Source organism: Candoia aspera, chromosome 2 (genome assembly GCF_035149785.1).
Source record: "Candoia aspera isolate rCanAsp1 chromosome 2, rCanAsp1.hap2, whole genome shotgun sequence".
Taxonomy (NCBI): Eukaryota; Metazoa; Chordata; class Lepidosauria; order Squamata; family Boidae; genus Candoia; species Candoia aspera.
Genome location: NC_086154.1, coordinates 257,483,602 through 257,510,915, shown reverse-complemented (window position 1 = coordinate 257,510,915; position 27,314 = coordinate 257,483,602). Strand labels below are relative to the sequence as shown.

The 27,314-nt window shown below is 41.5% G+C and overlaps 1 protein-coding gene across 1 annotated transcript; it reads left to right on the top strand.

The window, feature by feature from the left end:
• Window positions 1–2,210: 2,210 nt before the first annotated feature.
• On the top strand, window positions 2,211–27,314 carry SLC14A1 (solute carrier family 14 member 1 (Kidd blood group)). The gene is made up of 9 exons (XM_063295873.1): window positions 2,211–2,274; window positions 10,744–10,888; window positions 13,673–13,862; window positions 15,167–15,295; window positions 16,172–16,364; window positions 22,367–22,514; window positions 23,798–23,932; window positions 25,110–25,159; window positions 26,698–27,314. The coding sequence occupies exons 2-9, from the start codon at window positions 10,759–10,761 to the stop codon at window positions 26,878–26,880; spliced, it is 1,158 nt and encodes a 385-aa protein (XP_063151943.1). The 5' UTR covers window positions 2,211–2,274; window positions 10,744–10,758; the 3' UTR covers window positions 26,881–27,314.

The window sequence follows — 27,314 nt, the reverse complement described above, 5'->3', positions numbered from 1 at the left end:
GTGTACTGTAGCATTTAAATCAGTGTTTCTCAACCTTAGCAACTTTAGCTGGGGAATTCTGGGAGTTGAAGTCCACACATCTTAAAGTTGCTAAGGTTGAGAAACACTGATTTAAAGAGTTGGCTTAGATCTGGAGAGACTCAGATCCAAGGCCACCCTTAAGCAGGAAACTCAGTGAATGCGGAGGAGAACAGAGATGATCTTGGAAAAAATATGCAGCGACTGTTAGTAAAACATGAGCTTAGCCCAGGAAAACAAGAAACAGTGAGAAAGAAAGTAAAGCTTATCCCATCTTGACTCTCTTTGGTATAACTGGGAAAGAAGCGGAGATGATGTCAAACTTTCAGGATTCTGTTATTATAGCCTATATTAATAACACACTTCTAAGATTTCTTGAGGTATCTGTTTCTTGAGCTGGCTTATTCTGAAGGGCTGATAGTGAGTGACTTGGGGTCAGTTACCCCCTCTCTCAGCCTAAGCTACCTCACAGGGTTATTGTGATAGAGATAAAGCACAGGCACATTCTCCCTGGAGGAAAAAAAAGACACAACTCTAACAAATAAACAAACAGCCACTTTTAACACAAGAGTGCATATGCAGACATTCTTATACATATCCCATCCCTTTTATCTCACCCATTCCTATCTATTTAGGGTCATGTTCAGAGATGGCTATGTCACTTTTATACTTCCCTCCAACTTTAGCAAAATTGCTGTTTCAATGCTGCTAATAGAGCAATTTGGCCTTGGGAAAAGCATTCACCCTCCTGGTAAACAGAAAGAAAAGAAGGCCACAGGTGTCCATGGATATTATAACATAGCCCACATTTTCTTGGCTGTGACTCATAGTTATCGTCTGGGAGTGAGAATGCCAAAATGTGACCCCAAAGGGGCAAGATTTCATCACATGCCTGGACAAAGACAAGACAGGAAACCTGGGGAGGAATCTGTTTATTTAGCTACATTAACCCAATTACAGGACAGACTCTACAGTTTTGGGGTGTATCCTGCCCAATACAGCAGCAAACCACTGGTTCTCAGTGATCATAGCATCCAAATTTGGTGTTATGGACAAAGTGGGCTCTGGAGTCTGTAAAAAAGGACCACATGATTACCTTGGATTACCTCCTCCATTAAAAGACCCTGAAGGTGCTTGGCATTGATCCCCTCTCTCATAGAAGAGCTCAAGCTATCTTGTAAAGGGAGAGACCCAGGCCAGCCCCAGATCTTGTGTTACCTGAGGTGAAGAAGATGGCCTCTACCCACCTCATTCAAGTTCTTCCCAAGTTGCATGCAGGTAATACTTTATACTGTGGAGTACATAAAGTGAATGGTTAAAGGTTGAACAAGCCAGGGAGGTCCCAGTTCACTTCTACCTTCAATCAGTTTCTCTCTCTTAACTGAAGTCTCTACAAAGTCTTGTAGTTGTGGAGATCAACTGAAGAGAGACCCTGTTCCATGTTCAATTTATATCCCTTTTGAACTGCCATTGAAAAGGAGGGATATAAACGCAATGAACAAACCCATCTGGGATTTTCTTAAACCATCTCCTCTACCTCTAATCTCTCAGCTTTCTGTGTAAGGGCATTGTCAGTCAACTAAGACAAACAATCATGTGGAAAATAATACCCAAATCAAGGGACTCCCAAGGAGAGAACCACACCCCCACCAACACTGGCAGGGCAAGCTGCTGTATATAAACAGGGAGCAAGCCCCACCCTCACCAGCACTGATGATGTTGCCTAGTCGGGCAATGAAACGTCTGCAGACAAACGGCCAAGCTCAGAGGGCACCAAGGGCTCCGCAACAAAGTCCTCTTTCAGGCATTCCTTCTCCTGAAGCTTGATCCAACCACAGTTAGTCAATTTTGAGTCCTGGAGTTTTCAGCAAGAGAATTGCAAGCAGCTGGATTGGGGCCAGAGTTATTACATGTTTAATACCCACATCTTGTGGTTGTTACTGTTGTTATTTTGCAGGGAAAACAGGTGCAGAAAGGGAGAAAATTGGGCAAAAAGTAGAGGTGAGTAGGGGACCTGCATGAACAGCTTGGTCCAAAAGCCCATATCAGGCAACCTTTCCTAACTGCATGTAAGAAATGGGAGGAGGAGGAGGAGGAGGAGGAGGAGGAGGAGGAGGAGAACGTCCAGGCTCAGAGGTTTTTGCAGAGCATATAAAGTGAAGCTGTGCTCTTTTGCTATCACTGTCCTCGCACACACTCCTTGAGCAATAAACTTGGCAGAGCCATCAGAGTCTTCCTAACCAGATACAACTGAAGGTAAGAGGATCTTGTTCCCTGCTCCTTTAATGCAGCTTGAGATTTAAATTCTCTGGCTCCTCTTGAGGTTTCAATCACTTTGAGCTACCTGCTTCTTCTCCCCATTACCAGAAGATTGCAAAAATGTTTTTAAAGCTACAGAAATAAATGGAATTCACTAAAGACGCATGGTCCCAGGATTTGGGGGGCTCAATGATTGTTGGCTTTTTTCCTGTTTCTTGGGGAGTCAGACGGTTGGACTGTGTGGGAATGCTGAGTGCCACCCTGCCAATCTCACTTTTCTGCCCCTTTCACGGGACAACAGCAAGCAACTGGTGGGAAGTGATAAGAGGCAGGAAACAGTTCAGCTGTCAGGACGGCTGCTGGAAACTGAAATGTTGGTGGCTTCATCCTCACCAAGGGCACTGAAAGAATGGTGGGATTATAAAAAGACAATGAAGCCGCTTTCTTGAGGAGGCGGCTTAATGGATATTTGGGTCAACATTGGGGATATCTTGTAGGTTAAGGATCAATGCTGATGTTTAATTATTTTCTATAGTACTTGAGTTCTATACTATTTGGAATGGCTTTGAATTGATTGGCTCACCCACGGTCACGCTTTTAACTTAAGTACATGTTAAACAGGGTGAAAATGTAGTCCTATTATCTCATAAGAGATGCTTGATGGATGTGAACAAAGCGATGCTGGTTTAGTATGCTGTTTCAATTTGTTGCATTTCATAATTTAATACAGGACAGCCTATTCAAAGAGCTCCTCAAAAATTAGCATTTCTGAGAAGGAAATGGGTGCAGATAGATGCTAGGGAGCCTGCCCATGCTGAACGGGCAGCATTCCACCTCTTAATAAAGCAAACATTGATAAGGAAGTCGGAGTCCAACTGTAGCCTCCAATTTTCTGAAGTGGAATCAGATGGGGGGACCAATTGTCTCTGAGGACAGGCTGAAAAGATGGGCATACAAGTAACAGATCTATTCCAGTGTTTCATAACCTCGGCAACTTGAAGATGTGTGGACTTCAACTCCCAGAATTCCCCAGCCAGCATGGCTGGCTAGGGAATTTGGGGAGTTGAAGTCCACACATCTTCAAGTTGCCAAAGTTATAAAACACTGATCTATTTTGTTCCCTAGCAGCAGGCATCAAATGCCACATAGTCTCCCAGCATAAAGTTCTATGTAGTGACGACTGTTAATAATCTTGCGTACATTTCATCACCAACCTAAATCTCTCCGATCAGCTTTTAAAGGCATATAAGCAGAGAGCTGTTAATCTATATCTTGTGGCAGGGAGTTCCATAAGTTCGGTCTGTGCTGCACATATCAACAGCCCAGCTATTAAATAACTCAAGTTCCTTGGCAAGGAGACATCTGCATTATTGTGACATACTTAGTCTCGTTACTCAGTTAACCCATTTTCCTGGGTTCACACAATATATTGAATTGTAAATAATCAAATGGACTGAGTTTGCACAACACACGAAGCCACACACACAAAAAAAACCTGAGGTTAATGCTAATCTTAACTTATCTAGCCTGTCATGATGGGGTTAGATCTGTAATGGAGCTTATGAACTATGCTGTGCAAACAGAATCATGCAGATTCGCAGGAGGAAACGAGGCAGGCAAAGATGAACTCTAAGGAAGGGGTGTGTATGAAGATCTTTCCTTGTGCACCAGCTTCTCCTGCAACAACTGTTGGGTGTGCAAAGGGAAGAGGGTGTGCAAGAAAAGTCTGTCTCCTGTCCAGGAGGCACAAAAAGGGGGATTAGAGGTGACAAGGAGGAATTGTACAAATTTCTGGCAGGTCGGGTTAGATGGACCAGGTGGATAAAAAAGGGAGATATAGCTTGGGTGTCCAGTTATTCTTCTGTGTAGCTACTCAGGGGCACTGCTGGAAGTTGATTTAAGTGTCATCCTGGAAGAGAGGAAGGGAATGCGGCAAAGGGATCTGCAGGATGCGATCAAAACAGTGACTGCAATGAAGTGATCAAAGCTTCACCTGTTTTTTATGCACAACGCACATGGATTATGCTGCTGGGACCAAGAAGATCACCAGCAGCTTTCAAGATCTGTTCCCCATTATTTCTAGCTGGGTTTTGTGGTTGGCAGTAACACATCAAGGTTTTGGAAGGTGAAGGGGACAGCCTGGCTGGGACCACATTTTTCAGCCAGGAGACCTGGGAACTGCAGGAGACATGATTAGGAAAGGCAAGATTGGGTCAGGTAACTATTTCTTGGTTGACATTTATGCAATTTTGGGAGAAGGGAGAGATTATGGCTTGAAAGCCCCCCACCACCACCACTCCATCCTTAAATGGGATCATCGGTCCAATTATGGGAGGGGGGGGTAGGACAGCTGTTTTGAACTTTAATCCCTTAACAATCTCCTCCAAAACATTAAAAAAGCGAAAAAGCAGTGCTCAGGGCCAGAAGTGAGATGAAGATAGGACTGAAACAATATAACATTTGCAGGCTCACCCCTGTAATAGCCCTTCCAATAAAAAAGCAGTTTTACAGACAGCAACTTTGCTGCAAAAAAAAAAAAAAGTTTGAAAAGCAGGGCATAAATAATGAAAGCAAACCAAAAAAAAATGTGGCCATTCAGGTCCAGAAATGGGGAAGAATACTGGTGCTCTAGCTTTAAAATCCATCTTGCTCCACAAAGTGAGGGTAATACTAAAGCAGGGGGGCCCTTCAGTCACCTTGTAGGAAACCTCGGGGGGAAGCCTGGAACACACAGAGAGGAAAAGTCAAAAAATCACCAGTTCATTTCCTGCGCTAGAATGACATTCCAACTCTGAATTCCACAGAAAGTTTTGCACCTAAATTCAGTAGGTTCGGCAGCAAAGTGTAGCAGGTGTGGCTTAATACTACAGCAATGGAAGGTAGGAAGAGCAACAGCTAGAATTCACTATTCATGCAATATTTTAAGGAGGGTAGCAAAGTTTGGTGGCCTGCCTCTAACACAGCGAAGTGGGGAGAATAAAAAATGAGCACTGCCGTGTGGGTGCGGTAGTAAAAACGGCAATCAATCATCTAAGGCAGCATTTCTCAACCTTGGCAACTTCAAGATGTGTGGACTTCAACTCCCAGAATTCCCCAGCCAGCAACACTGGTCTAAGGGACCACATCTTTTATCAGGAATTCAGGAGAATTAGTAAATGCTCAGCTACCTGGCTGTTGGGAGTGTCAGTGTTATTGGTGCTAATTAAAAGGCAATGCTGTTAGTTAATTTTTTTTTCAAGGTATAGGAATACCGGTAGTCCTTGACTTACAAACATTTGTTTAGTGACCGTCCGAAGTTACGACGGCGCTGGGAATAGTGAACTTCGACCAGTCATGACACTTATGACTGTCACAGCTTCCTGTGGTCACATGATCAAAATTTAGGTGCTTGGCAACCGGCATGTATTTGTAACAGTTGCAGCATCCTGGGGTCACGTGATCGCCATTTGCAACTTCCCAGCCAGCTTCTGACAAGCAAAGTCAGTGGGGGAAGCTGGATTTGCTTAACGACTGTGGCAAAAAAGGTTGTAAAATTGGGCACGACTCACTTAACAACTACCTCACTTAATGATGGGTGTTCCCATCCCAACTGCAGTCGTAAGTCGAGGACTACCTGTTCCATTTCATGCAAACATCTTCACCTTCCCCCACTCCCCAAAATCTGTAAATTGTCTCTCCTATCCAAAATTGACTCTGTAAACTAGCAAAATTTGCTCCATAAACCAGCAAATAAACTAGTAAAGTTTATTGGCTGAACATTTTGGCTAACGTTCATGGTATTCAAAATATGTTTAGGTATGTCATTGTGCCTGGCACATATCAAGGTATTTACAAAAAGGATTATCCAGGGCCTGCTATTCCATGTGTGCAACCTTTCTAAGAAGGAAAAAGAGGATTTCCTACCTTGCATTTGAATGCAAGCATATATAATTTTACATCTTTAAACCAGTACAGAAAGGAAAAGTTTTCATTTGACATTGCCACTTTTCTGAATCTTGTAATGAGTTTGCTGCTTTAAAAATCTGCATTAGGGAAAAGTATGAACAGACATTCACGTATTCAAAAAAGTAATGTGCAAAAAGGTATTGCATGTGACAAAGTTGTTAACAAAAAATTTGCACGTCTGACAAGATTTCAAACAAAACAAAACTCTAAACTGGGCTTCTCTGAAGAAACAACATAAAAATGTTTGTACATACTTTAAAATAAACTCTGTTCCAAAGAATCAAACTTGACAGATTCATAAAAATAAGAACACTAGTATATTTACTAGTCCCAGTTCCATGGATGCTTTGAACACAGGCAATTTTAGGACAGCAGTATAATAAAATTCCATACATGGGCCTGCATCTTGGGTCTGCTAAAGGCCAGCTAAGAAATACATGTAATGAAAGAAGAAGAGATAGGGTCAAAAAAAAAAAAGGGCTGAATGGATTTGGAATAGAAAAGTGAGGGATCCGGATGAAAGAAGTAAATTGAGATGGTTTGGTCATGTGGTGGAAGTAAATGAGGACTGAATCACAAAACAAAAATATGAGGGAAAAATGGATGACTCAAGTGGAAGGAGAAAATGAGAACGTCGTGGTTGGATGGATCTGATGAGATCCTCAAAAAAAGAGAGGCGAGAAGTATAAAGAACAAAAAGCAATGGATGAAGCAATGGATGGATGAGATGGAAGCCAAGATGGTTTTCAAGGATTGAAAGATATGGAAAACTACAGTGAATGATCTTGGTGTAAACAACTTTTAGCACCAATTAAAGCAAATATTTGTAGCTCAGTGTTGAATTGTGGAGTCCTTGGTGCTCTCTGAGTTTGGTTGTTTGCTTGCAGATGTTTCATGACCCAACTAGGTGACCTCATCAGTCTGAGGAAGGGAGAGGGCTTTGCTCTCAGTTTATATACCGTAGTTTGTCCTGCTTGTGTTGGTGGAGGTGTTGTTCTCTCCTTGGGGGTTCCTTGATTGGGCTGTTGTTTGCTGCTTGGTCGATTGACTGAGTTAATAGTTCTTTGAGCAAGGTATAATGTACTGTTAATCAAATCAAGGAACTATTAACTCAGGCAATCGACCAAGCAGCAAACAACAGCCCAATCAAGGAACCCCCAAGGAGAGAACAACACCTCCACCAACACAAGCAGGACAAACTACGGTATATAAACTGAGAGCAAAGCCCTCTCCCTTTTCAAACTGAAGACATTGCCTAGTCTGGCAATGAAACGTCTGCAAGAAAACAACCAGGCTCAGAGAGCACCAAGGATGCCACAACTTTTAGCTTTGTTTCATCTTCCATCAATCCCATTAGGTAGATCAGTCATAAAATCAACTACACAGGAAGGCTGGAACTACTTTTATTGAGATAGGCTACAATACAGTAATCTTGCAAGTCTGATTGTGCAGTAGCTCCTCCCGCTTCTCATTTGATTGATTATGTGCCATCAAGTCATTTTCAACTCCCAGCAACCACATAGATTTTCTCCATGACCCCCTTCTTATACTGCAGTGAATTAGTCTGACTGAACTGCTTCTGAATGTTATCTGGGCCTTCTGTACTCAAAATATGTTTCAGCCCCTTTTGCCTAGATAACAATTCTTACATATCTCCATCAAGGTCATTTTCCTTACTGTCTACATTTTCTTATCTTATGCCTTTAAGTTCTTCGGTTACTATTTCTTACACCTTTGCATGCCACTCTTTACCATGAAAGGTAAATAGCATGACAGGTATGTATGTATACAAGTATGTAAAGGCTACTTCACCTCAATAGTTGGGGCTATGTCAAAGTACAGAGTAAGAATGGGAACCCAGGACCATGAGAAAGTCCAGCCAATAGAGTTAATTATCTGGATTGGAGCTACTTCATCTGGTATGCAAGCATCTGCAATTAGACCTTTCTGTATCCCTTCAGATCTAGAGATCCTCTGGGTTTTTGCATACCAGATCTGGTGGGTCTAATCTGAATCATCTGGATCACATGAATTCCCTTCTACTCTGGATTCCTCAGAATGCTAGAACTCAGGCATCTAGCAATTTCTAGAAGAAAAATTATTAACGAATTCCTGAATTTTGTATTCCACAATTAAGTAGATTAAGCAGGTTTTTTCTCTTCTAAAATGTCTCCTTTTCTTTCAGGAGTAGATACCTATCATCATGCTGGAATTATCCTACAGATCAGGCCAACAGTTTCTTTTCAAATTTCACAATTAGAAGGGACTTTGGAAAGATGTATTTTGGGAGTGACCAACCTGTAGGCCATAGGCCATGAGTGACCCAGCAGCCCTTGATAAGTGTCTCCCCCAGTGCTATGAGACCACACTGCTGAACCATATAACCTTGGACTGTCTTTAACTTTGTTTCCCCAAGTCTCCCCACCATTCGCATCCTTAGAAACAATAACAACAAATCCTAAACACCAAGAAATAAGTTTTTTTTAAAAACCTGGCCACCTCCTTCCAATTATGACTTCAGTCCCTGGATGGCTTTTGAGGTTCTTCAGAATGTCTGGAGTCTGAGCTGTCCCACCACCACCCAGACATTAGAAATGACCCACTTCTGATTAGGCCAACCATCAGCTCCATGCAGAGCTGCAGTGCAGGATTTAAGGATAGCACCCTAACATGTGGCCACCCATCCTGCTTTTATACTTTCATAAAGGAGAATCCCCACTTCACAAGGCACGTTGTTTGCTGATGAACAGCTGTTGCCTTTAGGAGGTTTATCCAAATATTTAGCCAGATTTTGCTGCCCTGCAATGTCTATCCTTTAGTTCTAATCCTGCCTTGTGGAGCAGCAGAAATGACATTAATTCTGCCTACAGGGAAAGCACTTTTGAAAAGGGGGGGCAATTCCATCTCCATTGGCTGGGTTCACACCACACATTTAGGTAGGCCAGGTAAAGATGTAGCAGTATGCTAAACTTGGTTAGTATTAACCTTGTTGGGGGGTTTTTAAATTTACTGGGTTGTGCAGATCCAACCTCTTTGGTTAGTTTATGTTCAATGCATTGTACTAAAAATAAACCTGAAAATAAGTTAATTCATAACCAGGTTTATCACATGGTGTGAATGCAACTATAACAACTTTCATTCATATCAAACAAACACTTTTGAAGCATGTTGTAAACTAGGGGTAGAAAAACATTATACTTGCCTACACCTTGCTTTTGTTGCCAGAAGTTTAGAGTTGGCTACACACAAGATAATGTCTGAGTTAGCATGCTACTAGAACCTGCTCCCTAATTTCTCCCCCCTAAAAAAAAGCTTGAAAAAGAGATGCTTTAAATTTTATTTTAAATTTCTCTTGTTGTTGTTCATGAACGTCCTATCTATGGCAAAGTAACAAAGGGAGCTGTTGATGTGGGTTTCTTTTGTGCTACAGATCGTCACCCTGAGGCCTCCCACTCTGCCCTGAATTCTTATTCTGGAAAATCCCCCCAGGAGTCCTGGAGTCTTTTCTTGAGTTTAATGGAAGGCTGGGCAGCTATGGAGGCTGCAGTTCAGTGGAAACAAGAAGATAAAATGGAAGCCAGGCAATTGCATGGGCACTAACATAGACACATATCTTAGCAGGCTTGTTATTCAGTAAATGCAAGATGACCGCATTCCAACTTTGAGAACTTCACCCACGTCCCTCCCTTCCCTCGCCCTGCTTTCATCCATCTCCAAAGTCTAATTTAAAGACATGGAAACTGCTTCCATGTGCCAAACCCAGAGCCAGGGTGGGAAAACTCCTTATGATCAACCGAAATGCATCTAACAGTTGAGCAGTTTTTTCCTGCCCTTGTTATAAACTGAAACAACATCATTAGGAGCATTTGACCAAGAGTCTATAAAATAATAAACTCAGGGCAGAGAGTAAGTGCTTTTCCTGACTTCCTTCTCTCTGCCCTTAGCATACGTGCAATGCTAGGAAAGATGGATGGATGTCCTTCCAAGCCTTCCTCCCTCCCAGTCCCAAGTGAGTATTCACCAGATGGATACAAGCCTTATGACTCTGACTTTAACCTCCAGTGCTACCCAGCATGTGCCCAAGACCTCTGTCAAAGTATGCCACTACTGAAGAGGCTGGAAGCCCAGGTAGGCATCCTTTGAATGTGGCCTGCATCCACACTTTATCTTCTAGGTTGACAGAAGACCAGGTTGATAGAGGACCACTGGGTGATAGAGGACCATTTGATAGAGGACCATTGGGTGTACAGTATCTAATGCAGTGTTTCTCAATCTTGACAACTTTAAGATGTGTGGACTTCAACTCCACACATCTTCAAATTGCCAAGGTTGAGAAACACTGATCTAATGAGCTCTAAAGACCTTAAGGGTATTCTTGCAAGTCTGTAATACTTGCAACATCCCTGCCTGTTTTGCTCTGAGTGGCTTCCTGTTCTCCCATGGAAAGAAGGTCCTCATTGACCCAAGGGAAGTTCAGGAGGACACAGTCAGTCAGATGCTTTGTTGTTTTTGTTTGGGCAGGATCCAAAAATCACAATGGAGATCGACGTTGCCAGAGAAAAGTCTGACAAAACACAAAAGTCAACAGGGAAAGGTTACCGACAAATGTGCAGAGCCCTGAGCTATGTCATGGGAGATATGAAGGTGTTTGGAGACTGGCTAAAAGGTAGGCCACATGTCTGATATCTCTACAAGAACCAGTGGAAGCTCATATGGAGGTGGGCTCACAGTGAAAATGCTTAATGCCTTGATCATCATCTAGGGCAGGGTTCTCAACCTTGGCAACTTAATTATGTGTGGACTTCAACTCCCAGAATTCCCCAGCATGCTGGCTGGAGAATTCTGGGAGTTGAAGTCCACACATCTTAAACTTGCTGAGAAACACTGATCTAGGGGATTTTTGAGGTGACATGTGCAATTCAACCAAAATTATTTATTTTGGGGTGGTCTGGAGAAAGAATATTCATGGAACAAATGTTTGTATATACAGTGTTTCTCAACCTTGGGAACTTGAAGATGTGTGGACTTCAACTCCCAGAATTCCCCAGCCAGCCTTGGGAGTTGAAGTCCACACATCTTCCAGTTCCCAAGGTTGAGAAACACCGCACTAGAGGTTCCCTTAAACTGGGTCACCTTTTCCTTCTTTCCTTCACCACTGCCTAAAGCTGTCATTGCTAATCCTATGAAAAGCTTCAGGCTGACCGATATTTTACCTCATAAACATATCACAAGATATTTATTCTTAGGTTTCCTCTGTAGCGCATCACTTTCCCTCTCCAAATCCCAGTCCCAAATCACGCATTCCTCTTGCCTGAATGCCATTGTGATGTTAAATTATACACTTGGAGGGGTGTGTCACAATCCCAATGCAAGCTGGCCTGGAGATGCTCAGGCCATCTGCCAACTTCAATGTGAGCAACATAAATTAGCTGTTTTGTATCTTCCGCATGAACTGCACCGCTCAATCAACTTCCCAACTGCGTGATGTTTTTGCAAAGAATAATAAATGTGTGTCATATTTTACAACCTCATTGGCAGTAAGAGCCATACCAGATGTTGCCAGAGATATACACATTGGCAGTTGTCCCAGTCCATAAACTTTCAAACAACAGAAACAAAACCCTTCTGAAACTGTTGGAGATAGGACCACTTGCTCCCCCCAAATTCCTTTCTATATTTTGACATTGCATCCTTGTTGGTGGCATTTGTACAGCCTGATTGTGAATTAACCCATTTTCTAAGGTTGCACAGAATTTTGAACCCTAAACTAACCAAATAATCCAGGTTTGCAGAGCTGCCTTTTGAACCAACCTGTATATTAAAATCATATTTAAAACCCTTTGGCAGGTACGACAGCCATTCTAACACAACCATTTTAACCGAGTCAGTTGAAGACCTGACAGTTGCCTTTGAAAAGAAGTTTGGTCAGTTTTAATTGTCAGGGTTTGTTTGTTTGTTTTGTGGCTTAGCATTTTGTGCATATCCTGGTGAGTTCATGATTCAGGATACTGTGTGAATCCAGAAAACAGATGAATTCAGGAATCAGCTTTAGTGCACACGCAGCCATGCAGTGATAGCAACAACCCCTGGGAGACATTGGGCAAAGATCTTCAAATCTGCCATGGATGTCTGCAAGGGGAGGTCAAAAAAGTCAAATGGCAACTGTGCCCATATGATTGAAGTCCCCACTTTTTACATGATTTGCAACAATATGCCTTAGTCAAGCCTTTTAACTCTGAACTTTTTATCCCTTGATTACCTTATGTTATTACTGCTGGGTTGTTGTTTTTTAAGAAGCATGTGTTGTATTCTTCCATTGTATGGTATGATAGCTCTTATAAACCAGTAAAGGTTTTTGAACTCTGTGCTAGAAATCCTTCAAATAAATAGGCAACTGTAATTGCACTTCCTATGAATGGTTAGGACTTTGCCAAATACAGAAACAAATACACAACTTGCTCTGCTGGCTGATAGTTTTCAGGGCAAAGATAATTTACACTAGAAAAGAAAGCAAATACAGAGGCCCCACACTCTATCCAGATGGTCCCCTGACCAGCTATCCACTTTGTGGATTCAGAACCCCAGTTCTTCTGTCCAGCAGCATCCACGTTGTGCTGCTTTCATCCGAATGACAATAGTAGTGTTGCAACGTTGCAAGGCAAGCTCTGCCCCTTTTGAGTGTGTGTGCAATGTTGCAAGAAAAAGGGTCATGGATCAAAACTCAACACTGCAGTATTCATTTAGTTGGTCCAACTGCCCTCTCTTGCCATGCAAACACCATTGCATCTGTCCACTGGCTTTGGACCCCAGTTTGGACCAGCACAAGGTACTGAAAACACATATAGGAAGAATATGATTGATCAACATCCAGTTTGTACTGCAGGTTTTCACACATTCAGTTCAGTAATAAAACGAATTGAAAATCTCTAGGCATCACACAAACTGGGTCAAAATACCCTGGGCAGTAAAGTCTGTAATGGAGAGAGTCACCTTTTTAAGCCACTCTATATCTGCAACTTTGCTTCTTGGAGGACTGAGGAGATAGACTTTGAGAACTGACAGAGAGGAATTTGGACAGGCTTTCAAGATTCTGTTATTATAGCCGATAAGAATAAAGTAGCATTCCGGAATCCCCACTATGTCTGTTTCTGACCTGGCTTAACTTGAAGGACTAGCATCCATCCTGAAAGCCCATTTCTCACTACTCCATCTTATACAAACAAAATCAAGATGGGGTTGTTTGGAGTGTCTCTCTCATGCTTCCCTCTATTTCTGGAGGGTGTAATTATTTCTCCAAGTCCCTTCTTAACATCTCTCTCCTTCCTTTCTTCCCCAAGGTCATCTCTATATTCTTTTCCACAGGATCATCTATCCTATATATATCATATCATATCATATCATATCATATCATATCATCATGAGAAATGTTGTCAAATGCTTTGTCTTTCAGACAAGCCTGTGGCCCTTCAGTTTGTTGACTGGCTTCTGCGTGGTATTTCTCAAGTAATGTTTGTCAACAATCCACTCAGTGGCATCATCCTGCTCATCGGATTCCTGGTCCAGAGTCCTTGGCTGACACTCATGTGTTGTACTGGAGTTGTTGTGTCAACTTTAACTGCTGTTATTCTAAGCCAGGAGAGGTAGGTTGCCCTCTAATTTTATTATCCTCATCCTCATCTTCTTCCAATGCTCAGATGGAAGTAGCTACTGAATTCCTTCTAAGTGACAACATCCATGCAATATCAAAGACCTAATTCTGGAAGCAGAAAGCTGAAATTTTGTGAGCAGAATTAAATTATTTTGTAGAGGGGAATAATTTATGAACACACGGATCTGAAAACAGCCTGTACTGATGACTGGTGAGTTATCCTAAATCCTCCCCAATGTTCATTTGCATTACATGTTCATTGATAAATAACTATTGCCCCAAACCATCTGTGTTTTTCCCCCTCACCCCAGAATTGTTCTCCTTCCAAGCCGATCAGAAGTAACCCTTACTATAGGATGATGATCAGCATGCTAGACAGTGACCTGAGGAAATTGCTAAGAGGAGCTAACAGCAAAAAGGAGAGGATTTTGAATGAATAAAGAAACAGTTTTACAAGAAATGCCAAAATAAAATAAATAAATCACCACCACCAAAAACAAAACCCACTCTCCATGCTGTGCTCGTTGGCAGAAATACGCCAAGTGCAGTTTTTGTAATAAATCCTTTGAATAAGAATGCTAAGAATTCTTCCAAGAATAAACACATTCCAGAATGAATGTCTACAAGTAAAAGAAAATGTGAACCTGACTTATATGACTCTGTAAAGAACGTATGATTATTTCAAGCTGCCACAAAACTTCTAGGCCAATTTATGCTGTAACCCGGAGAAGTTTCTCCGAATGTGCAGCTGAAATCCACTTTCCTCTAATGGAAGCCAATGAGATGCAGCCTGAATCTCTTGTACCAGATGTCAGCTCTTCAGGGTTTTTGTTTGTCGGTTTGCTTGTTTGTTTGTTTAAAGCTGGTAGAAAAGGATGCAGCAATAAATACTATTGACCCCACTTCTCTGTTTCGGAAGCTATCAATTTCCATTTCTCTCAGTTTCTTTTTGCAGATCTGTTCATTTTTATTTCCTTCTGAACCAGTCAATCAAATTTGATTTTAAAAAAAATTCAGACCATATTTTGATGTACATTTCTTCAAACCCAGGAATTTTTCATTGCCGTTTTTCCCAATCTACCTAATACTTGCAAATGATGTCCCTTAATTTAAGGCATTTTGGTACCCTTTCCTCAACATAGGAAATATTGTTCATTTTTTAAATTGCTAACTTTGAAGATATGCACATTTCACATGGTGGCTAAGCATGAATTTGTGTGATGTTCAAGAATGTCCATATAGGTGTGTCTGCATTTTACGTTTGCAAAGTAATTTCTCCCCCTGCTTACTACACAGATCAGCAATTGCTGCTGGGCTCCATGGCTACAATGGTGTCCTAGTAGGGATGCTAATGGCTGTCTTCTCAGACAAGGGTGAATATTACTGGTGGCTTCTACTTCCTGTTATTCTCATGTCCATGACCTGGTAAGTCTGTAAAGATGCTCTGGCAGTATTTCTCGCCTTTGTCCTAATTCTACTCTGTTTCTTTCTCCTGAGCCATGTTAGAGCATTTTCCACCACTTTCAGGAAAAAAATCAAGGAAATATACTCTAACCTTGATCTCCATTGCATTCCAGATTACCTTCCCTGCATTGGGAACAGACAACCCTTACTTTACAGTGGACACCTGCTCTACTTGTATAAGTTCGGGTGTGATTTTAATGTTCAAAATCCATGGATTTATAAGTCTATCATTCCCAACATTTTCCCTTTTACTATTTTGGATTATTAAAAGTCAACCACTCACAAATACAGACATCCATTACAAGCTGCAATGATGTCAACAGGATGTGTATCATGGCATCACCATGCAAATGAAGCAAGGATGTCATTTGCATACATCATGTCATGATGCAAAATGCTGCAAGTAAATAATGTGTGTCCTTTGTGCAATGATGTCACATAGCTTTTGTCTTACTTGCCCCCACCCCCTGGCAGACACCTATGCCAAAATGTTTAGTAATTTGTCTGTTAACACAATAATGAATAAGCAAACAGGCCATCATCCCCTTTGGCTTCACAATGAATAGGATTGGGTTTTTTTAATTGCAAATTTGATTGCAATTTTTTTATTGATTTGATTGCAAATTGATATTGGGCTTATAATACTTGGCCTATCTAGGTACAGTTCTTGGAACTGGAGTTTGAGGGAGTAGCTATTTCGTAAAGAAAGTCCTCATCTCTTCTTGGAGCTTCCAAGGTTTTCTGAGAAGCCGTCAATGTTGATCAAGTCTGTAGCATAAAGGAGTCTATGCTTTCTGCAATTTTCTGCACTAATTCTTTTTAATCTTCTTTTTCCAGCCCTATTTTTACCAGTGCTTTAGGTTTGTTCTTCAGCAAGTGGGACCTGCCAGTTTTCACATTGCCTTTCAATCTGGCTCTGAGTCTGTTTATTGGGGCCACTGGTCATTATAATGCTTTCTTCCCTACAACACTGATAGAACCAACCACCTCTTTGCCCAATACCTCTTGTTCTGAAGTTGACGTGATTATGGTAAGATGATACCCCTTGCTGTGATCTTTGGTATGGGAGGATCTCTAAATGAAGAAGCAAAGTAGCTTCACATAAGTGTGAATACCATGTGTGCGTTTACCTTGATGGTTTGATTGCTGCTACACATCTACTTCTCCACTAAGCCAACTAAGGTGGCAAATCTTCATGGCATCCTCTGTCCCAATGACTAATCATACTCACAAAGGTTGTTGTACACGTTCCATTTGTATCATTGAGTTTTGTGGAGAGAGGTGTTTCCCCACATGATGTTCCATTATTCCAAGCCAATGTGGTCACCTAGGGGACCCAAGTTGGAAAGCTGAAATAGAACTTTGGGAGAGGGGGAGGATGTTCTGTTTTGTTTTTTGCAGTCCATAAATTAAAGCCATCTGCCACCCATTTGTGCTGGCATGCAAACACTGTACCTCATTGGTAGCTTTCTCACTATACAGCCATATCCCCCAGCCACTGATTTCTATGCTATGTTTGTGGTACATTATGGTGCATTATGAATATAATCTTCATAATGTATGGAGATATACCTTCAGGAAAATTAATGAATGAAACACTGAAAATTCTAGTTTGGTCCTTGGAAGAGAAAAAGAAGAAAAAAGTGTGTCAAAGAAAAAAGGATCCCTCCTGCACACTTCAGAGTCTGGCTTGCATCTATTGCTTGCTTCAACCTATTTTGTGTTCCCCAACAAATAGTTGTCCACCCTTAATTTAGGACCAGGCACACTATCAGTTGTGGAACAGGCCCACCAAACTAAGGATACCACCAAGATCACAATATTCTTTGGCTGCCTACATCCAACAACACACTTAACTCAGGTATGGGATTAACTCACTGCCTTGAATTCCACCATACCATACATTAATCAAGTGTATGCCATGTACTATATTATCACAAATCAACCAAAATTAACACTAAGTGTTGCATCCTGTGCAGTGCAGTTGCTAGTTCTTTAACTGGCCTGGTTAACCATATTGAGTAAAGGCAACCATTAAAAATCTTAACTCGGGGATTCGTCCGGTCAGAAGCAGGAATCTGCCTCTCTTCTCAGTCAGCCCCAGCTTAAGGTAAAGTGTTTGGCACAGGTTTGAGGCAGCTCCCACAAGCCAGGTTTGTTGGGCTGATATTTCACCAGCCTCCCTTAACATTGAAGACATTGAAGTGGTCGGTATTTTTTGCCTTTTAGGATCAACTATCATCAGTAAAAGAACCAGCAGCCAAAAATGTATCACAGGCTAGCACTTGGTAGTATAGCAATGAAGACCTTGGAAAAGATATTCAGATGCGGTCACGTAGCAAAAGTTGGACTTTGAAGAAGCAGGATAGAAAGAGTATTGATGTTTTGAACATTGGTGTTGGAGAAGACTCGTGAGAATATGGTGGATAGCCAAGAAAAACAAATGGATCATAGAACAAATCAATTCAGAGTTCTCACTTGATGCGCAAATCACTATGTTCAAATAATCACCTTTTAGACCAGTGTTTCTCAACCTTGGCAACTTGAAAATATATGGACTTCAACTCCCAGAATTCCCCAGCCAGCTGTTGGGGACCACAAAGAAGTCCACACATCTTTAAGTTGCCAAGGTTGAGAAACACTGTTTTAGACACATTATGGGAAGACCCAACTCTCTGGAGAAATCTATAATGCTGGGAAAGGTGGAAAGAAAAAGAAGAGGAGGATGACCAACAGCAAGGTGAATAGACTTGATTACAGTCATGATGGGCACACCATTGGAAGATCTGAAGGACCAGATTGTCTTGAAGAAGGTCTCACTGAAGGCATCCAGTCAATAGAAGATCTCCCCTGACTCTTTCTTACAGCTGCTGTTCTGGAAAGCCGCTTATCTCAGCATCTGGTTAATTTAATGCGTGGTAGAGTGCAACCTATGATTTATTTATTATATTTATTTGTTTACTGCATTTTTCCACTGCCCATCTCAACAATTACTCTGGGTTATCTCAGCTCCAGGAGCAGGGATCCATCCATTCCCACTGAAGCCAAGTAAACACAGCAGTCGTCAAGCGTGCATGAAGACAGTTTTTTCTGCACTTTAATCCACAAAAAGGTTGTTTGTTTTCCATGACTACACAAAAACCATACAGCAGTATGTTGGAAACCTGCCGCTCTGAGCTACATGGGAAATATTATTACAGCACTTGACTTTTCTGGGTGGTGCCTAGATTCATAACTACCTAACTGGGCATAATCAACATGTTGTAACAGTGACGTATACTTTACTTCTAAGAATTTTGGAGACTTTGATCTCTTGTTATATTGAGAAAAAACAACAATAACAGCCCAACTTGTTTGGATAAAAGACCCAGTGCCACCAGTAACTGGCTTCCAATTTAATCTCTTTTTTTTAATTTGGTATTGTGAGTGTCAATAGACAAAAAAGGTCTCCAGCTTTCCTCCTTTTGGCCATGATTATATTTATTTATTTTCATTTTTAAAGATTTGCATTTTAATTTAAAAGAGTTGTATGGCCTTCCATCTTAAAACAATTCTGGGCAGCTCACAACAATAAAACCATAAAAACCATAAAAAAATAAAAAAATAAAACCCAGCACCTCAATCAGCCTCCCAGGGTGTCCCAACAACTCTCTGCTGTCCCCACCACTCTACCCCTGTGCCTGGGTGAAGGGCCAAGTCTTGATGGCCTTCCAGAAGGCTAAAAGGGTGGGGGCCTGCCAGGCAGCTATGGAAAAGGCCCACCTCTGAGGTCCCACCTGATGGCAATATTTCAGGGAAGGGCCCTGAAGCATGCCCATCCTATCAATCTAATGGGATGGGCAGATACCTTCAGGGAGAGGCAGGCCTGTAAATACCATGTTCCTGTGCCATATAGGGCTTTAAAGGTAATAACCAGCACCTTGAATTGCACCTGGAAGGAAACTGGGAGCCAGTACAGCTCACACAACAGAGGTGTAACATGGGTGAACCTGAGGCACCCAACACTGCATGCACCACTGCATTCTGGACCAGTTGTAACTTCCAGGTGGTCTTCAAGGGCAGCCCCATGTAGAGCGTGTTGCAATAATCCAACTGATATTGTTTGTTATGACATCAGTTCCATTCACACAATATGTTTAACCTCGTTACTGAATTCATTCACTTTCTAGGTTGGCACAATATATCAAATCTAATGAAACCTGCCAAGTTCATACACCCAGCTTAGTTACATTTAGAAAAAAATCTGGCCAACATTAAGCCTGAGCTTCTGCAAATGCCACCTTTTGGTCTTTAATGGCTTAAGCATCTTGTGTGAACCTCGTCTCTGAGTGGTTTAAAGGACAAATTGCTAGAATAAAAGTTATAGAACTAAAGATAAGGCTAGACTAAGGCTTCATAAAAGGAGTCATAAGGCACTATTCACTTGCAAATATTAACTCAAGTTTGATAACTTGCTATGCACCCAAATGCCCACCCTTCAGATTCCCTCTCTGACTCATGTTGCAGAAAGAGTATAATGTTCTAAAGCAGCCTTTCTCAACCTTTTGACCCTGGAGGGACCCTTGAAATATTTTTCAGGCCTCGGGGAAACCCCGCACATACAGGCTCAAAAATAGGCCAGAAGTTACAAAATTATTATATTCGTTTCATGGGTAGGCCTGTAGAGATGCATGAACAGTGTTCTTAAGCTAAAAATAAAGAATGAAACTTGCTTCTTGAATATGAAGTTGCCCAAATTTGAAATAATTTTTTTAAACAAATCAAGATCTCCCAGGGAACCCCTAGTGACATCTCATGGAACCCGAGGGTGCCACGGAACCCTGGCTGAGAAACCCTGTTCTAAAGTGTCACATCTGTGATTGTGAATATAGATACACTCATCCTTCACCTTATCAGAATTATTTGTTGGGTATGTTGTTGCTGTTTTGGAAGTTGTACAATTACAGTGTGGATTATCTTATTTACAGCCTTGATCACCAGCCAGTAAGTGTTCACTCCTCCCTATGTCATCTTGATTATACCCAAAAAGTGCTGAAGGTTGTTTTTTCCAGGTGGGGAAAAACGAGCATGTGTTTGCAGATCATAAGGAGTTGTGTCCAGTTCTATGGCACAATAAAAAAGAGATTTTAGCTATGCTAAAAGATCAGGAGGAGTCTAGTAGTACCTTTTCTGACCAACACATTTTATTAAAAGCAAAATCTTTTGTGAGCTGCAGTTCACAAACGCTTCTACCTATTAATAAAATTGTTCACCAGAAAAGGTGCTACCAGGCACCTTCTGATTTTTGTTACTACAGATTTACACAGGCTTCCTGCAAAGTTTAACTATGCTAGCAATGGAAAGTGATAAAAGACATGAAAAGAACAACAAACGTCTTGAGATACACTCAAGCACTTAAGAAACATCTTGAGATACGCTTTCCAGCACTTGAGCTACATGCCTGGAGGTGATAGGAAAAAATTCTTGGCAAAAAGGCATTTGTTGGGTTGCTATAAACTGGAGTGGTGTGTGGTTTTTTTTTTAAAGGGGAGATATATTTAAAAAGTGAGGTACTTAAAAAAAATCCACCTTCATTTTGAGCAGTATTTTCCACCTGCTGGTAGAACCTAGTTAATTTTGACTGAACTTGAAAAAAGCTAAGCAGGCTCAAATCTTGTTAGTCCTTGGAGAAGATTCCTATCAACCCCACCCACCTCTCTTCTCAATAACCTTAGAACTAAGTTTATGGTCATGTTTTCCTTCCTTAGCCTCTTTCATTGCTTACTCAATGATCATGAGATATCAATGATCATGAGATATCTACCAGTGAAATATCTTGTATGGGAAAGGAAGGTCCATCAGGGAGCAGAGTTCTTGTAAAACAGGCAGGACTCTGTCGATGGGAGCATACTTGTGCTTCTCAAACACTGTGGAAAATTACAGCTTAGGCCTTGAGTCGTCAGTAGGTTTTGGAATTGAGACCAAGTCATTTCAAGCTTCCTCAGGGAGAGGTATTTATGCAAGATTAACAGGTTATTAGAAATATTTTTTATTCTTATCACGGCAAGAGACTTCAAAAGTGAATGCCAGGGTCATTTAAAATGACTTAGCCAAAGCAGTAACGAGTTTTCTGCTGTCAAGCTGAAACAGACTCCAGCACGAATCATTTGATTTAATTAAAGAATAGGCCTTTGTTTCCATGTTCAGCTCATCCCAGTTCAAATGCAGAACATTAGCAGCTTGACATCAGCTGCTTGTTCAAAGGAATGGGAAGATGCAAGCCAACTCCTGGGTTGAGAGTTTAGCTAACAAAAAACTAGTTTATACTTTTTTGAAACAGAATCAGTCAGGCTTCAATTAACAAAGAAGCCACCAGTGAAAGTCACATCTTGGGAGGCAACCATCATGTCAAAGGCTGCTGGTACAGCAGAAGCCCCATAGATACACATGTTTTGATGCAATTCTCCCTTTTTGGAACAGGTTGAATTGCACTGAAGGAATCATGGAATCACCACCTTTCCATGTTATCTCTGTAACAGAAAGGAGATCTCCCTGATGCTCCGTCAAAACTGGTGCACCGTCACTGAAGAACGTGAATGGGACGAAGTTTGAAGCACTGCCAGGAGACTTCTTTGAGCCACATCTCACAGCCTGTGTCCTAAAACTGCTCATGAATGAAGCTTCCGTTTTGGGGTGAAGTCCTGCTTCTCTCCCATAATCCATAGGTTCAAAGCACCCAGATCTTAAACCAAGAATATATAACCGGGTGCCTTCTGGAGGTTTTAAGCTTCATTTTCCATTCAGATATGGAAAACAGCAAGGGACTTATAGTCTAAAACATCTGGAAGATGCTTTCACTGTCTTAAGCTACAGTACTGAAGAGACATAAGTAATATGAGAAACTATTGCTACCTTGTGTTGGCAGGAATGTCCCAGAGATGGACATGGGACAAGACATGGGGCAATTGATAATATTGACTATTTGCTGAATATCACAGTGGAAGTCCTTCTGATACAACCTTCAACCCTTTCCTTTTAATGCTTGCTTCACAGCTCTTGCAGTCTATCCCAGTAGGAATCGGGCAGGTATATGGCTGTGATAACCCTTGGACTGGTGGCATCATCATGCTGGCTCTTTTCATTTCCTCCCCTCTCATCTTCAGTCATGCTGTGATTGGCTCAGCAATTGGAGTACCTGCAGGTATGACCGATCCCATTACATTATTCTGCCCAGCAACTTTCCCCAACCTGGAAGACCCCAAATGTGTTGGCCGATACCCCAGAATTCTTACTCTCCATGACGGTGGGGAGTTCCGAGACAAAGATTTCAACAGTTCCAGTAGCTCAAGAATGCCGATATCTCAAGAGCTTCAGCTGAGAAAGCTGTTCTATAGTGCCACGCGTGAACCAAACACTGGAATTTTCTAGTATTTATTTATAATAAGGTTTATTAGCAAAGGTTGGGCAAACCTTGATGGCTGGGGTTGAATGTGTGGGCAGAGCGGGTGGGCTAATGGCCCAAACCAAACAAAATCAGGATCTTTTGGGATAAGGCATTTTCAGGATGGTTTGGGGAGGTTCTTTCTTTCTTGCTTTTAAACTCATGTTCCTCAACCTTGACAACTTTAAGATGTGTGGACTTCAACTCCCAGAATCCCCCAGCCAGCTTTGCTGGCTGGGGGATTCTGGGAGTTGAAGTCCACACATCTTAAAGTTGTCAAGGTTGAGGAACACTGTTTTAAACTATGCTAATTTGGGAATTAATTGTATTTTGGAGTATTTCCCTCTCCAGATGAGAAGGAACTATGCCACCAGGTTTCAGGAACTATGATGAAAAGTAACTCCAAGACGTCCCACAGTTTAAAGTTATCATATTCCCATCCAAGCTCAAAACCAAAAAAACTAACAGTCAAAATTCATAGTTAGAACCAGACAGAAACATCTACATAATAGCATACAAAGTTGTTTATAATCCAAGGTAAACATGTGGGTCCCTTAGGGCCCACTTGAAAGCCTTTTATAATGCAACCTGGCCAAAACCCCATGAGGCGTAGTGGTGAAGGTTCTGGACTAAGAGTGCGAAGACCCAGGTTCGAGTCCACTTTCAGCCAAGAAAGTTCCCCAGCCGACTCTGGGCCGGTCCCCCTCTCTCAGCCCAACCTACCCCATAAGTTCGTTGAGGTGGTGAAAGGGTAAGAATTATGTCCACCATCATGAACTCTGGGGGAAAAGATGGGATAGAAATATAAAATATAAATAAATCTCACTTGGAAGAGCAATACTAAGAAGGTCCTATTTCTCATGCCTACACTGTATTTCTGTTGATGCTACCAGGATTGCATTTGCTTTGTTTGCAGCTGCATCACCCTATTGGATCATGTTCATCTTGGGTTAAAGCTATAGGTTGGGATAGGAGATCTGGAGACCTTCTGCATCGCTATAGTCTCCATGCTCAGCGGTTTTATCATCTGTTTTACTTTGTAGCCCTGAGTCTGGCCTCTCCTCCGGACAAAATTTATGCTGGCTTGTGGAATTACAACAGCTGCCTCTCCTGCATTGCCATAGGAGGAATGTTCTATGCCCTCACCTGGCAGACATTTGCATTGGCAGTAGCTTGTGGTAAGTAACCAGGGTCTTGCTGTTACTTACAGCACCAAAATAGAGTCAGAGTATTTGGCCGAGTTCACACAACTTGCTAAACCCAGGTGAACAAATACAGTTGCTTTGTTTACGTCCATGTCATGGTCCAACGAATAGACCATATTCTGGTTTGGTGTGATAGCCTGGTTCACACATCCCAGGTCACAACCATAATGGCTGAATCTCAAACTACTGAACCTGGTTTTAGCCTGGGCGTTGTATGAACCCTGCCTTGGATTAGCTTTTCTGTTCCAACAGCCAAGCAGTTGTTCCAAGACAAGATTTTAGCTTTCAGCCAGCCAAATCAAAGCACTCAAGTGAAGGGGGAAAGGTCAGGGAACAGAGCAACTTAATGGCTATGCTTTAGCAAATCACTATTGTTTATTTTTATATTTTATTTTATTTTATATTTTATTTTATTATTATTTTATTTTATTTTATTTTATTTTATTTTATTTTATTTTATTTTATTTTATTTTATTTTATTTTATTTTATTTTATTATTTGTGGCTTAGCATATGGTCCAAACCCAGCAGCCCATTTGATGTATATGTTCCAATGTATTGTAGGAATCCCCTCAAATGGCTTAATTTGGTAATCAAGTTGTGGGAGAGTGACCATTCAACAGTGGCATTGCCCCTTGGGGCAAATGTAACAAAAAAACCCGACTAGATCAGACTTAGCCATATGTGGTTGGTTTGGTTCTGGCTTAATGCCATGTGTTAACCCAGCCTCTTTTGATTGATAAGCCATCATATACGGCTTCTTGGGATGTAAGCTCTCAGCCAACCATGGCCTAGCATGATGGGTAGGCCCAGCATAGACAGCTTGTTGCGTTGTGAATGCATTGGGAAAGTGCCTTCACAACCCATACCCACGGGGTCAAAAAAGTCAAGATGGCAGATGCACCTGTGCAGTCAAAGCCCCACTTCTTTTTTACATGTGCTGAGCACAAGACATGTAACATGAGGAAGCCTCAATCATGCAATCATGGTGCCATCTTGACTGTTTTAATCCCCCTGTGCAGATGCCCCTGCATGCGTTTTTCTGATTTAAGGCTCCAATTAACGGATTGGAGTCTCTTTGACCACCTAACCCCTTACTATTTCAGGGTGTCCTATAGCAAATAACATTATTTATTTTTATCTTTTTGCAGCCTTTTTTACCAGCTACATGGGAGAAGCTATGGGCCATATCTTTTCAGTGGTACGTTGCTGATAATCGAGGAATAAGGATTGATTTGTATCAATTTATTATCATTTAGTCTTTGCACTGGCTCATTTTGGGGGTGGGACTCAAGGTGGCTTAAATGGGGGTCTTATTTTTATCTCACAACAGCCCACCTGTGAGGCGTGCTTCACCGAGAAAGATTGAGGTACCTGAATTCACCCAGCCTAGCAGAGACTGGGCCTGAATCACTCCATTCCAAGTGCATTTTAATCACACCTCTCTATTCTTCCTCCTGTTAATCTTAATTCCCCTTTGCAAGAAAAGACAGAATATTAATATTAACATATAAATATATTGCCTTTATTTTCAAAGGAGGCAGCTTCCCCTACCTCCTTTGAAAATAAGGAACAGGAAGGGCACCATTTTACCCTCCACAAAATGGTGTTTTTGATTGGATAACCCCATTCAGAAAATACAGGCAGGAACAGAGGACAGAATCGAGAAGGTGCTAAAACAGTATTTTTCACACTTGACAATTAAAAAAACCTGTGCTAACCAAACCTCTGAGATTCAGATCTCAAAAAGGAGACTTCCTTTAAATTAAGGAAGAATAACATAACTGATTCACTAGCGTAACTTTCTGGCCAGGGGCATCTGAGGAGGAGGAGGGTGAAAAAAGTCAAGATGGCAGCTGCAGCCATGTGATTGAAGCCCTGGTCCTTTGCAATGTGCATTGTGACACACATAAAAAAGGAGGAGGGCTTTGGTCACACAACTGTGGCTGCCATCTTGATCGTTTTCACACTCATACACCTTGTGGTTGCCCCTGTTCCTAGCTGGCTCCATACCTGCCAAATGGGTATGGGGCACATGTTACAAAAGAAAAGAAAAAAAAGAAAACTTCTTCTTCTCCTTTCCCCAGTTCTGTCATTATTTTCATGGTTCCCTACACATTTTCCAATATAAAATGATGGGAAGAGCAGTAAACCTTGATCTGACTCAATAAATAGCCTTGGGTTGCTAAATGGGTTGCAAAAAGAATCATTGATTGTAATCGCCTTGCCAACCAGGGATATTAAGGTGAGAATTCTCAACATCCCTCATTTTTAAGTATGCTAAGTAGGACTTCTGGGAGCCAAAGTTCACCAACTTCTGTAGGCTGTTCTTGCAGTACAAAACAAAAGATGGAACACTGTTAAAATATAAGGCAACATCTCATGAGCATGATGAGTCTGTGCTAGGGATAGGATAATATGAAATTGCATCAAAGACTGTGCAATACAGCATTCTCTCCCCACAAATCTTCTGAGTACGTCCCAAAGTAGGACAATAGATCCAAGTTTTTCCATAGCTGTTTATAGTCCAAATCATTCTTCATTTGATACGGTTGTCAATGCAGTAGGTATCTTCCATCGTTGCTCTTGTTTAATTCCAAAAGCTGTGTAGCACTTTATAAGTTTACAACACATGTAAAAGGGGGGCAGGGCTCTGACCACATGGTTGCAGCCATCCTCTTGATTTTGGGTAACCTCCCCTTGACACTTCTGAGATATTGCTGTTCTTTTCCTTTCCAGTTTGGGATGCCAATGGGGACATGGCCTTTCTGCTTATCTTCGCTCACCTTCCTGCTCTTAGACACCACCAATGAGGCCATCTTCAAACTGCCTCTCTCCAAAATCACCTACCCTGAAGCCAACCGGGCATATTATTTGGCAAGAAAGGGATCGTGCCCTGAATCCATTTGTGACAAAGTATAACAGACTAAATCAAAGAAAAGAGTTTATTTTGGCAAGTAGAGCCTTCCCGAGGAAGAACAGAACCATGAACAACCACTTAGTTTTCAGTGGGCATTCTGTCTTTCTGGGTTGTAGATACCTTCACTTGGATCAGTAAAGTTCACCATTCAGGACATTCTTCAGTCAGAAGTGAATGTCATATCTGACTCATCTGGAAAGGAACATCATATTTGTGGGAGAAATGAGAGTTTAGACAGTGGGATTCAGCTCTTGAAGCAAAGCCTGATCCCATCAATTTTTAATCACATTAAAACATCTACAAGGACATTTGTAAAGCAAAGTGGGAGGAGATGTTTCAGATTAGATCTAGGCTTCATTACACTTCGACCAGCAAAATCAATAGAGTTAAGTTGGTGAATCTTTGATCCCACCGATTTCAGTGGGATTACATTAAA

Bases quoted from the DNA above. Each gene is read 5' to 3' on its own strand.
- SLC14A1 (XM_063295873.1), top strand. From the start codon at position 10,759: ATGGAGATCGACGTTGCCAGAGAAAAGTCTGACAAAACACAAAAGTCA. The intron at 10,889-13,672 runs GTAGGCCACATG...TTTGTCTTTCAG, and splicing joins GTTTGGAGACTGGCTAAAAG to ACAAGCCTGTGGCCCTTCAG. The intron at 22,515-23,797 runs GTATGACCGATC...TTTACTTTGTAG, and splicing joins AGCAATTGGAGTACCTGCAG to CCCTGAGTCTGGCCTCTCCT.